Source organism: Echinops telfairi, unplaced genomic scaffold (assembly GCF_000313985.2).
Source record: "Echinops telfairi isolate 266 unplaced genomic scaffold, ASM31398v2 ScPeMD7_25;HRSCAF=90, whole genome shotgun sequence".
Classification (NCBI taxonomy): Eukaryota; Metazoa; Chordata; class Mammalia; order Afrosoricida; family Tenrecidae; genus Echinops; species Echinops telfairi.
This window is the reverse complement of record NW_022103922.1, coordinates 7466640-7480067: the sequence shown is the minus strand read 5'-3', so window position 1 is coordinate 7480067 and position 13428 is coordinate 7466640. Positions and strand designations below refer to the sequence as shown.

Below are 13428 nucleotides of genomic sequence, written 5' to 3'. Positions count from 1 at the left end.
CTGGGAAGATTCTCTCTGGTCACAGTGAATTTTTTCATAAAAGCAGTTTCACTCAAATCTTGTTTTTTGTGATGGCAGATTTCAGAGAACATATGGCTGTGAAACATTGTTTCCTGCTTGGGAAAAATGCAGAAACTGTTGTGATGTTGAACATAGCTTACAATGACAGCGCTATGGGAAAAACTCAAGTGTACAAGTGGTTTTTAGGTTTCAAAAAAAAAGATGAAATGTCAATTGATTGAAAACCTCATTCTGGATGTATGTCAGCTTAACAGACAAAAATGTCAACTCCTAGTGCTTTTAGAGTTTGTTCCACCAGGTCATACTGTTCATCAAACTTTCTGTTTAGAGGTTCTGAAAAGAACTTAAAGGTGTGCGACAAAAAAGCCCTGATTTGTGACAAGCAGGGGACTGGTTTTGCCACCTCGACAATGCACCTATGACAATGCACCTATTCGTACAGCCACCTCAGTGTGCCAGTTGCCCCATGTACCTGACTCACTTGACCTTGCTCCCTACGACTTCTTTTTGTCTCTGCCAATGAAGAGGGACATGAAAGGACAGTGATTTGACCACTTAGAAGAGGTGAAGAAAAAAACGAGGGAGGTGCTGTCAGCCATCCAAACAGATGAGTTTGAAAAATGTTTTCAAGAATGGAATTGCAGATTTGACAACTATAGTAAGTGTAGTGGAGAGTGCTTTGAAGGTGATAAGGTTTTGTAAAAGTTTAATACATAGCTTGGGGGGGCGGGAATTCTGTTTTTTGGGGGATATACCCTCATATGTGTATAACAAAATGCATATTATAGTAGACAAGGGCTCTATTGTAGATCTTTTATACAATGCTAAGGACTTGAATCGTATGCTTTTTATATGTTTCTAGTTTTCACTTTTTAGATAACAACAATGGTGTGTGTATTACTGCCCACAGTTGTAGATGTTTGTACAATAGACTCCTTGAAGCATGATGAGTCAAATGATCTGTGTGTGTTAAATTTTAACGATTATTACTAAATTACCTTCCAGGAAGGTGTGCCAATTTGCACTTTTTTTACACACACTTTTTGTGTGTAGCATAAAATTTTTTCTGTATAGTTGCCTCAATACTGAATAATATCAGTCTTTTAAATCTTTACATAAGAGAAAAAGGATAGTGATTTTTATTCTATTCGTTATAACCATTTTATAATGTTTTCTGGTGAATAATAAAGAATGAATTAAATTTTTGTCTTTGTTTTGAGGAAATACTATTTAAAATTAGGGGTTTGTTTTGTTTTTTTATAAGACCAAGGTTAAAACATAAAAACACAATCTCTGGCTCATTTACATAAAGATTTAGCCTCATAACTTAATACTTCCTTTAGCAGGGAAATGATATAGGGTCAACTTATTTACCCAGCGTAAGCAAGATTTACTTCTTTGATTTTGCTCTTGCAGGGAATTTAAACCAAGAAGCTTATTTATCATTATCTTAGAGGGATTTTATTGCCATTTTAGGTTATCAATAGACATCATGGTGAAGCAGACATTATTTTTTCCAAAAAGAGTGTTTTAAAATTACTTGTAAAGTTTCCTATGCCAGTGATTAAAAATTCACACCGATTGTCATGAGTTGATTTTTCTAGAGCAGAGTAGAAACTGCCGCAGACAGTTTCCAAGACTATAATCTTCATTGAAGGAGACTTTATTGAGGACATCTTTCTCTTGCTGGATGGCTGGTTGGTTTGAACCACTAACCTTTCATTTTGTAGCCAATTGCTTAATTGCTGCACCACTAAAGTTCCTTAAACCAACACTAGGTAGTAGGTAATATATGCATATATTTAAAGCAGAGCTACATTTAGTTTTGGTAACAAAATTTTTATTTTCCTGTTAACGAGATAGTGATTTAGTCTTTAATTTTGATGCTTTAGCCTTGCATTTTTTTAAATGTAAGAGATAGTTTTGTGACATGAGGGTTGGACAGTTAGACATTGTATAAGGAACATAAAATTTTGGAGATGAGTTGAGTGAGGTTTAATACATTTTACATAACTGTTAGTTTCTTCATGATCTACCTCAAAAAGGGATTCTTCATAAGATGCTGGTTTTAGGGGTGTGTTGCTTATCCAGAAGATTTGACCTTGTGAATTGACTTATTCTTCTCCAAGGCACTTGAGAGAAAAGACAACGATAGCAGTTACATCTAGAGGCTATTATGGATTGGAGGAAGAGAAGGGAACTGCATGTACATCAACAAGGCGTCGGTCCACACCACGGAGTTTGGCAGGCTTGACAAGTGGAGTTTTTGAATCTATAATGGTTCAAGTTTTGAGACAGGAAGAACAGCTGAGAGCAAAAGAAGAAAAAAGGTAAATGTAAAACAAAACAAAACATTAAGTTTCATTATGTTCACATTTCCAGAAATTCCTTTCCAGAGAATAGACATAAAACTTTTGTATGTCCATCTCAAATTCTTGTGCCAGTTTTAAGAATGTTCCAAAATACAATTTCACCAAACTTGAATTCACAATGAACCTATCCATTGGCATTTATATAAAGATATGTGTAGTTTTAAATTTCAAAGCAAAGTACTTTAAAGCTGTACAAAAAGAATGTACATAAAGATTTCGGAATACTTTCTAGACTTCTAGAAGTATTCTCAAGTAAATGCTAAATTTTAAAATTAATGGAATGTTGTTGTATAGCTTTTGGTAGCTTTAGATATTTCCACGTTCTATAGAATTGCAGGCCTTTGAAATGAAGAGGAACACCAGAGATGTTATAGTTCAAGAATGACAAAAAGGTTTCACCGTTGCCAGCTCCTTTATAGGCGTCAACTTCCTGGATGACTAGGTTTACTCAGGGCTCATTAGGAAAGAGCTTAGTTAGTGATTGATTCCTTCCAGGGTTTGGAAATCTAAAGTAATGGCAATAAGGACTCAGAGAGGCTAAGTGATTACAGGCAGTCCCTGGTTAGGAATGAGATCTGTTCCTCACTGTGTCTCTAAATGGAATATGTATGTAAGTTGGAATAAGTGCATAGAGTTCTTATTTAGCCTTACTGTAGTGCAAGAAAAGGCTCTATGCCTTTTTTATGGTTTCAAAGCAGCAAGGGTGATTGTGATGAAGAATTTGTTGCTAGGAGGAGTTGGTTGGGAGCCCCGGTAGTATAGTGGTTACACATTGCACTGCTGAGCAATTTGGGAGAAATTGCTAACCACACCAAGGGAGAAAGATGAGACTTTCTACTCCTGTAAAAAGTTACAGTCTCAGAAACCCACAGGGCCAGTTCTACCCTGCCCTGTAGGAACACCATGGGTCAGAATTAACTCTGTGGGACCGAGTGAGGTGTTGGTTGAATCCCTTTCTTTTCTTTTTTTTCCCCACGTCCAACAGAGCAAAGTTGAATCAGTTTTCAAAGTAAGGGCACATATGCATAGCATTAAAGAGCTAGTGGGACTTGTCGTTAACCTGGTTGCTGGTGTTGGTAGCCCAGGACTGCCTGTTCTAGTCTTTATACTGGCAGAACAAAGACTGGTGGTGTTTATATTTAATCACATCTCCAACTATGTTAGGAATGATTGTTGATGTAATAGGGAATTGCTAACCCTACTCAATGACATAATATTTCTGTATTCTCAGGATGATAACTATAGCTTGCTTTAATATTTGTAGGATTGAAACTCGGCTTTGCTACTCTATCATAATTTTCATACCAGGGATTACTTTGGAGTCTAGAGGGAAGCACTTTTTTCCTTGGGCAAGGCCTCATGGGAAAGAGTTGTTTATGTGAAGGATAAAGATTACTTAATCAGTGTAGACTATAATGGGATAGGAGAGATTGAAGAAGATTTCTGCTACTAGTCACCTAGAATAAGAGAGGTGAGATTGTTCTGGGAACAATTAACAGGGCTTAGCACTATCCCCGCAAGGTATTGGCATCTAGCTTATACTGCACTAGAGTCTTCAGAAGACATTTTTACTTTTCTGTTGAGCCAGCTACTTCAGGATGACCAGGAACATGGTAAGACCAGTGAATCCTTTGGGCATGGGACAAGTACCATAGTTCATTGGCTATGAAGTGAGTTTCTTGATCACAACTAGTGACGTTTGGAATATCATGATGATGGATACGTTCTCTAAATCCTTAGATCAGGGGTCCTCAAACTTTTAAACGGGGCCAGTTCACTGTCCCTCTGACTGTTGGAGGGCTGGACTATAGTTTAAAAAAGAACTATGAACAAAATCCTATGCACACTGGACAAGTCAGCTGCTAAGCAGGTCAGGCAGCGGCGGCAAAAACACCCGGCGGGCTGGATAAATGTCCTCTGCGGGCCACAGTTTGAGGACCCTTGCCTTAAACGGTTTTGGCACAAGCATTGTATGAAGGGACGGCCTGTTGGAATCCAGAGTAAGGATACTCTGGTAAGGAAGAACACTGTCCCTTTAATGGTGAAAACTCCAGTGTAGTACACCTGCCACCAGACAGATCATCCTGGGAAATGATGCCATACCAGGAACTCAGTGTTGGTTTCTGCTCCTGGCAGATTGGGCAGTTATCAATGACTATAGCTGCATCACTCTTGATAGTAGAAGTTCATGTTGCTTAGTATAATAACCTTCATCCCTGCCACCATGGCCATTTACTTTTGAGGTGATTGGTGAGCGATAGGAGTGTTTGGGGAAAGAGTTGATATCCACAGAATGTCATCATATCAACTTGAGTAGTAAAATCCTCTGTTGAGGTCACCCTTTGGTGAACATTCACATGAGACACAAATATCTTCACTTCTAAAACAGACCTTTTTGTTACCCCTTTACATGTTCCTCAGGTCCCTGAACGTCCATTCAAACCAGCCAAACTAAACCAGATCCACTGCTGTTGAGTTGACTCTGACTAGAACAACTTTATCTGACAGAGTAGAACTGCCCTTGTGTGTTTCTGAGGCTGTAAGTCTTTACAGGACTTGAAGCCTTGTCTTTCTCCCTCGGATAGGCTGGTGTGTTTAAACTGCTGGCCTTGCAGTTAGCAGTCCAGCATGTGATCTCTCCCAGCAGGGCTCCACAGCCTATATGGAATTGTAAATTGGCTATTTCTCCTTCCAAGCTAAATGAAGAACCAAGGGTACTATTTTAAGATCTGCCCACTGAGAGATTTTCTCTTCACACTGTAATTCAGGGTTGTCTACTTTGAGGTGGTACCTGAATATCACACCAAACCATCTATAAACCAGGCCCAAGTTTTCTTGTCTCAGTCATCTGATAGTATAGCACTCTCTATGGGGCTGGAGAAGGGAGGGTTGTAAAGCAGAATGGGAGCTGTGCCATTTAGGCTTCCTCATGTAACTTACTTTTGCCTTCAGGCTTTTGATTAAACCCCTTTGTTGATGGAATGCTGTTGTGTGTGCCCAACTTTATATAAGTTGGTGAATCAAGGAACACTCAGTTCATTATGTGCAACTCAGTTTGCATTATAACTTGGTGACCCATGGTTAAGTGTTCCTTCTCTAGTAAGGCCTAGTAGCAGCTAAAAGCTATTTTCCAAAAGAAGAGACATTATCAGAGAGAATAGCAGCCACCTGCCATCGACACTTTAAGCACCTTTGGATCTACCAAATCATGGTCCAAGCTGCACAATTGCTAGGACCTGTTGTAGGATTTGTTTGTGTGTGTGTGGCCCTGCTCAAAACCAGCAACTTTCCAGGTTACTTGGTAAATGGACCACATGAGGAATATGATGTCTCCAAATTTCAAAGTCATTATGCTTCTTTTTCAGTTAATAGGAAAGACTAGCTATAACAACTTACCTTTTATCACCACTGAACCCTTAGAAATTTCACTGAGGTGGAAAGTCTATGGATTTACTAAATTATTGCCACCTGCTCAAGTGCAAATGTTTCACCAGTAAGTCTAGAGTGTTTCTTACTTATTAAGTCCAATCTGCATGATGTTTTCAGTACAATAGTCCAGTGTGATGTCTACAGAAGGGAAAGGCAATTGAAGTTTCTGCAAACTAAATTATCTAAGACTGATATCTCTGAGATTGTTGCTCTCGCCTTGCTGAGAGCAAATTGCTTCTGGTAGACTTCACTAATAGGATAGAAGAAGTTCTAGTGGCTCAGTGGTGAAGTGCTCCACTACTAACTGAAAGGTAAGTGGTTCAAACCCACCAGTCACTCTGTAGGAGAAAGATGTGGTGATTCATTTCTGTGAAGAACAAAACCCTGGAAATCATAGGGGGGCAGTTCTGCCCTGTCCAGTCCTTGTGAGTTGGAGTTGACTTGATAGTAATGGGATAGAGGTAAAAGCGTTTTTGAGATCAATAATGCTGCATACCATACACCAAGGGATATTTTCATTTGCTTAAGCAATGAAACCGCGTCTGAAACAGCTGCTGTGATGGAATTCACTGGGCTTACGTGTACCCTATTTCATCTATGCCAAATAAGTAGATTGAATGGGGTGATGTCATGGAAATGACCATCCCTCCTCTTCCTGGTGGCACTAATCTCTGTACTTCCATACATTCAGCATTGCTTTTAACTATCCTCTTGGGAAGAAGCAGTTCTGTGGCTTACTTGGTTTTTCCTCTGATAATAGAACTTACTCCACAGATCAGGGAGCCCATTTGAAAAATCTTCTAGTGGCTGAGTTTATTAAAGCTAGAATCAACTTTGTAAAGTTTAAATCTGATCGTGCCACTCACCTTTACTGTTGCCTCCATCCTGCTCAAAACACACGCACAAACAATTAGTTGCTTACCATGATTTCTCCTTTCAAGCCTCCCTGTGCTCCAACATTGTGTATCATTTTTGTCCTCATTTTTTATATTCTAGTCAAAGTAGCCTTCTTTCCAATACCAAGAGAATAGTAATTTTATTAAATGTACCAAAAGTGGTGAACCTTTTTCTTTTTTCCAACCTCTAAATGTTTTCAACTTTTTCTTTAAAAAAAAATGCTTTCTTCCCATGATTAGAAATTTAATAAGTAACACAATTTGTAAAGCACCAGATAACTATTGGAACACACTTACTATCAAAAGACAGTGTCTTTAGTACCCATCTCAAGCTTGCTTTTGAATCCTTAGGAAGAGAATGTGACATTTAGGCAGCATATGTCCTGTGCTATCTGGGAATGTTAGACAAAGGCTGCTTCCATATGTGTAATTACTCTGCTGTTTGTCAGAAGGCCTGACATTCTACCAGTCTTGCAAGCTAATGTGAACCCTGGCAATGTAGTTATACCGTAGGTTGGTAACCACAGGTCTGCAGTTTGAACCCACCAGCTGCTCTGGGGGAGAAAGAGAAGACTTTTTACTCCCTTGAAGAGTTACTGTCTCGGAAACAGCAACCCTGTTCTATTATAGGGTCACTATGAGTCAAAATTGACTCGATGGCAGTGAGTTTTTGTTTTATTCAAGCTCTAATACTCTATCAAGAACAGTCAGAGAATAATTGAGATGTGTATTATAAAGCTGGGTCTGGAAAGGGACTCAGAAATCATCATTAAGGAAAGGTTGTGTGCAAAGGTTCCAGAGATCATATGACTGTTGCAGCTGTGCCTTAATGCTGGGGTAGACTTAAAAAAAATTGAAGTCTTTGGCATAAGAAGAAAATAACTGTTAAAGTAAATTAATATCTTTTATATCAGAAATTAAAAATTGGTTAGATGGCAGCCAACTGGACAATACTTGTCCATATTTTAATATGCTAACATTTCAATCATCTGAACTATATCAGATATAGTTTATATCTGAATAGTCAGTAATTTTTAGCTGATCACCTGGGTAGTCATAAATGAGTGGTTATTATTTAGAAGTATTGAGGCTCAACATTATCTATGACTTGTGATTTATTCTGATGTACGAGAAGGGAACGCAACACTGTATTTTTGTTTTCTGTGCAGTCTATGCCATTAAAGTAATGCCTAAACCCGAAGATCCTGGTTGGTATTCCCATATTGCTATCTTTGTTTAGACAGCATTCAAAACCAATGTAGAGATGCCATTTGGTAGCCTCAGAACCACCAGCGCAGTAATGAGTGAAGCTTGGTAAGCTGGAGTTTGGGGAGTGGGTGGTAATAATTCCTTGACTCCTTGGATGATATAAGAAGGCATGGCAGCAGTGGTACAAGCCAAAGTTTTGGGGAAATAGGTTGAAAGATAAGAATTTATAGATAGTGAAGTAGTCATTAAGGTAATCACTATTATTGCCTCCTCTTTAATGGCTAGTTTGAGCCTTAAAGGAAATAATGGGATTATAGTTTATATTCCTTTTTTTAAGCATGAAAGTATCTAACACATTTTAAATAAAATATTTAATAAAAGTTGATTAAAATTGAGGTCAGTGCGCCTCAGATAAGCTTCTGTTAAGTAGACACTGACATTCCTGGTTAGTATTTGTGATAACTAAAATAATCTACTTTATTGGTATTAAAATTATTTGAAACAAGCAGTCAGCTAAGTGAGGTGTCAGCTAAATCCACGTGGAAGAAGCACATTAGCCTATGTAATCCAAGGATTGTAAATAATTAAAGATCAGAAGAGGGAATTGTATTAGAACTTAAATTCTGAGTGCCCCATTTGCAAAAGGCTTTGGATGACAGTGAAAGACCAAAGTCTGTTTGCAGAGTCCCCACATGGATTAAACCTCCTTAGGCCATTGTCTAGAAATGTGAATAGCCTTGCCCTCTGACAAAGAGCATTGGAAAGTGGATTAATGCAGATGTAGTTACATTTAAATGTAACATTTGTTTTCCCTTTTGACCCATTGTTAATTTGTTCTAGTTTATATTATTTTCTGTTTTCTTATGGATTGAGGTTTTTCTGTGCTTCATTTTGTTGTCACTGAAAGTTTTCTCTATGATTTTCTGTATATGAAATCCAGGTTAGGTAAATCTGTAGAGACAGAAACTAGTTTAATAGTTCCTTAAAGGTATACAGGGGAGGTTGGGGAAAGCTAATAACAATGAGTATAAGACTGAAAAAAAAGGTTCTGTAATTGATTGTGATGTTTTCAAAACTTTTTGATATATTTAAATCATCGATTTGTATGATGTGTGAAGTATATGCCAATAAAACTTTAAAAAAATACTTGATCTGTTCATTATTCTTATTAATTTGGAAATCTCTGGAGTTCAAGCTATTTAAGCAGCCTCCCATAAATATTAACAGTTTATTTTTTTTGTAAAATGGCAACTATGGTTAAATGGTGTACTGTACTTCAATTTTTTTTTTTTTTTTTTGGTAGCTGACTAATGATGACCATGAAATAGACACTTCACTTATGGCCACCCAGCATTTTTTAAACAACTTAAGTTCCAACTTCACAAGATAAATGCCAAATAATTTATATTCTCACACTCTTTCTTAGCTAAGGCAGAGGCATGGGAGCAACATATGGTGTAGTCTTGGGCTGAGGAATTTTCCTTTGGCAAAGATAGTGGTCAGAGCTTCAGGTCACTTGAGCATGTGTTACCCATTCCTAGTATCCTAGGTGTCAGGTGGAGTGGAGCAAGCAGACTCACTTTTCCTGGGAACCCCTACAAAACATGCTTGGCTTTGTTTCTGGCTTCATAACTTCTCAATTTGGCCATCTAGTCTTTACAGAGCTTCTCTTAAGCATCCTAGTAGTTTCTTTAATAAAATGACTTCAGCTTTAGCTGTGGGAGATTCTGTTGTTAGCAGCTCGTTAAGAAGCTTGATTGATAATATGAATGATTGACTCCTAAAAAATAATATTCAGATGTATTGTTCCTTATAGAAAATGTAGACATAGGGCTTTCCTTGTTCATGCCATCAGTTTCTGTGCATTGTGATGCCTCCTCAACCAAGGGACTCTCTTGAATTAAGGCTTTTATGTCGAAATTTTACTGTATTGAAAACTAAGATGATGAGATCGTTGTGTTCTCACACATGGCGAGCATTTAGGACAAATCTATTGAACTAGTCAAGTTATGCCATTTTCAAATAGAATTTTCTTGTAAAGCTCTTATTAAATAACATTGTTCCTGCTAAAGTTTGCATAACCAAAATAACCCTAGGCACAGCTTCCATTGTATTTCACATGGCGAAATGTAATACTTCTCCAGGCCAGTAAGGAGCATTATTAAAAATGAGAGCTGATTCAGGAAACAAATGTTTCTGAATTGAACTTCTTTCTTTCCCCAAATTTGATGTTCATTTTTTTAAAAAATCAAATATATTTTGTTTAACTGTATGTAGACAGCCTTTTAGTATTTCCCCAACACTGAAGGCTTAATTTTGGAGGCTACCATTTCAGAAGGTTGTACCACCGTACTTCTGAACAAATTTTAAAAGTAAAGCTAACTTTCATAGCTGTCTCATTTATTGCCTAATCAGCTAAACGTACTGTGCTTCAGCACTTCTTAATATACCCTGTTTCCTCGAAAATAAGACAGTGTCTTATATAAATTTTTGCTCCCAAAGATGCGCTACGTCTTATTTTCAGGGTATGTCTTATTTTTCCATGAAGAAGAATACGGTACACATTTATTGTTTATTGTTTTATTAAAAGAGACCTCACACTTCCTGCCTGCTCCGTCTGCACTGCCGCCAACAGCAGTGGCGCCCACCGCTAAGGTCCAGTGTCCAGAGTTATGGTAGCTTCGGGGGGCCTTATTTTTGGGGAGGTCTTATTTTCGGGGAGGTGCCTTATATTTCAACGAGAGGCAAAACTGTAAGTAGGTCTTATTTTTGGGGGGTATCTTACTTTCGGGGAAGAAGGGTAGTATATCTTTTTCAGTTTAATTATAGTTTCATTCTTTCACTAGGTTTTAGAAATGAATTGTGAGCATTTGCTGTAAAGCTTTTAGACTGGCCCCTATCCCTGTTCAGAACAAGATGAAGAAATCTGCAACCCAGTTTTGCAGGATTATTCTGCCTCCTGCTGGCCCACACCTGACTAGACTTTGTTTCTCTATACTTCTTTTGCCTCTTCAGTACCTGGGTTTGAGGCTGGGTTTCATCAGCATCTGCAAAAGATAATCATTTATAGGAAACAGATCTAAGTAGCAGCCTTTGAAACAACAAAATGTGTTTGTTAGTCCACCCCCTGTACATCTCCCACATCTAAGAGTAAACCAGTTGATGTCACTGATCTAGTACACCTGCTCTTATTACTGTATCTAGCTCAGAATTCTATTAACCCACCATGTAAACTTGGGGAGGTATCTTCTCACCTTCCTGATGCTTTAGTCACCCACTTAAAGTTTCTGAAATGGTTATTCCACTAAGCTGTTTTTGGCCAAAGCTTGCTTGCTTTACCTAAGACGAGTCTCTAAAAGTTCTTTGATTCTGCTTCAACAACTCTTTCATTTTCTTGCCCTAACCTCACTGCCATCAGTCCATTCTGACTCGTAATGACCCTGTAGGACAGAGTAGAACTGCCCATGTGGGTTTTGAGTGTTAATTCTTTACTGGAATAGAAAGCCTCATCTCCCCAACACACTACTTACTCTTTATTTTTTTAAAATCATTTTATTAGGGGCTCATACAACTCTTATCACAATCCATACATACATCAGTTGTGTAAAGCACATTTGTACATTCATTGCCCACTACTTACTCTTTAACATCAACAAGTACATACCCTGTATCAGAACATGAAGCATTTCATTGATGTTAGTATCTGCTTCCAGGATACCAAGATTCTAATATTTAGTCCCTTTAGGGAAAACAAGAAGTCATATTTTTAGTTTTGAAGAGAAATATCTGCCATAAGTACCATGTATTTTACTTGCTGCATGTACAGCTAATGTGAGGTGCTTTCTAGACTCTAGTATGAGCTGTTTATTTAACCAGTGAGTTTACAGTGACTTGTAAGCTGGGATAATTATTAAAAAGTTGACCAAAATCAAATTTTTTATACCAACCATTGTATTTAAGCTCAACTTGTGGTGACAGACCATCCTAACAGGTACAGTTCCCTAAAATAAACTTTTAAAAAAACTGAGCGACATACCATGGGAAATCACTGTAAATTTTTTTGTCAGTAGAATACTTGTATTGAAGAAGATATCCTCTCCCTCTGAGTGAATAAGTTGTGGAGATGTTCAATTTTATGGCAAGATAGAGTGCAATATCTTGGTGTTTTCCATTCTACCTCTAGGTTCTAATATCCATTGCAAAAGTTACACGGAACTCATAAAATTTATGTTTAAAGGGTTTATTAAGGAAGTTGTAATGTCCGTGAGAAATGCTCCGGATTGAGATATTTATCAGACATACTATGTAGTTCTGTCAAGTCTGCTAATAAATACCCAAAATGGCATATCACAGAACTATAAGCTTAAACCTTGAAAGCATTCATCTTAAACTCCGATGGGTCAACAAGCCCAACCTCCTGTATTGCCTACAGGCACCCAACTCCAGTAAGCCGAAGCCCAAAGGCACCCAGCTCCACTTGCATAAGTTCAACTGCCCCAATTAAGTTCCTTGAGGCACCCCACTCTGCCAGCCTTCTGCACAAAAGCAGGGATTTTTCACTTGCTCCTTTGGCTGGGAATTCCACCCCTGTGTTCCATGCTCTGGGTCCTGGTTCTGCTGCTGCTCTGATGTTATAGCTGTCTACTGGACTCAGTTTCACTACTTGGATTTCAAATCCAGGCATCACACTTCACTCTGGCTCTTGCTTGTAATGAGATTTCCTCCTCCTGCTTCTCAGAAAGCTCATTTTATACATGGTAGGATGGCATTCCTGGGAAGCCTGTTAGTAATTACTCACAGGTGAATCATATTAATATGTTCCCTGACTTTCTTACCAGACCCATGCAGGGAAAGGGCATTTGGTGGGAATTACAGACTGGCTAGAAGAGCCACGGTCAATCTTAATTAAACTAGCACAGAATTCTTAAAAAATCTTAGGTAAACAGAATCTTCCGTATCACCTGGCTGATATTCCTTTGCCTCTAAAAAATTAACGGGATTTTTGTTTAATGTGTTGCATGGTATAAAACATCAAATAGTGTTTATGAAGATGTATAGTAAACACATTTCTCTGCTTTGTCCCAACTCTGCTTCAAATCCCAGAACTCAGAAGTATCCACTATTAACTTTTAGCAATTTCTTCAGGTAATCATAACCACATTTCTAGAGCCCATGCTTGCATTGGTGTTTCCTGATGACATCTTGCTGTGGAAGATGGAGGGTTAGTTCTTGTAACAGCTGTTTCTACTGATTTGTTACATGAAAGTCACATCATGCTACATTTCTCTTTAAATGGTTATACATAAAACAGGCTAATCGCTCTCTCCATCTCTTCATACTGTTCCTTAACAATACTTCTGGATTAATAGCTTTTTGTTGTTCTGTTTTGTTTTCTTGGTTGTTGTTTTTTTAAATCATTTTATTGGGGTCCCGTACAACCCTTATCAAAATCCATCCATCCATTGTCAAGCACATGTGTACATTTGTTGCCATTATCATTC

General features: G+C 38.0%; 1 protein-coding gene across 1 annotated transcript in view; it reads left to right on the top strand.

The window, feature by feature from the left end:
• The window catches only part of KIAA2026 (KIAA2026 ortholog), a 70833-nt gene that overhangs the window by 6561 nt on the left and 50844 nt on the right, over positions 1-13428 (top strand). The window contains exon 2 of the mRNA XM_013005649.2: positions 2151-2351. Within this exon, the coding sequence (XP_012861103.1) occupies positions 2151-2351 (201 nt within the window). The remainder of the gene's footprint in view (positions 1-2150; positions 2352-13428) is intronic.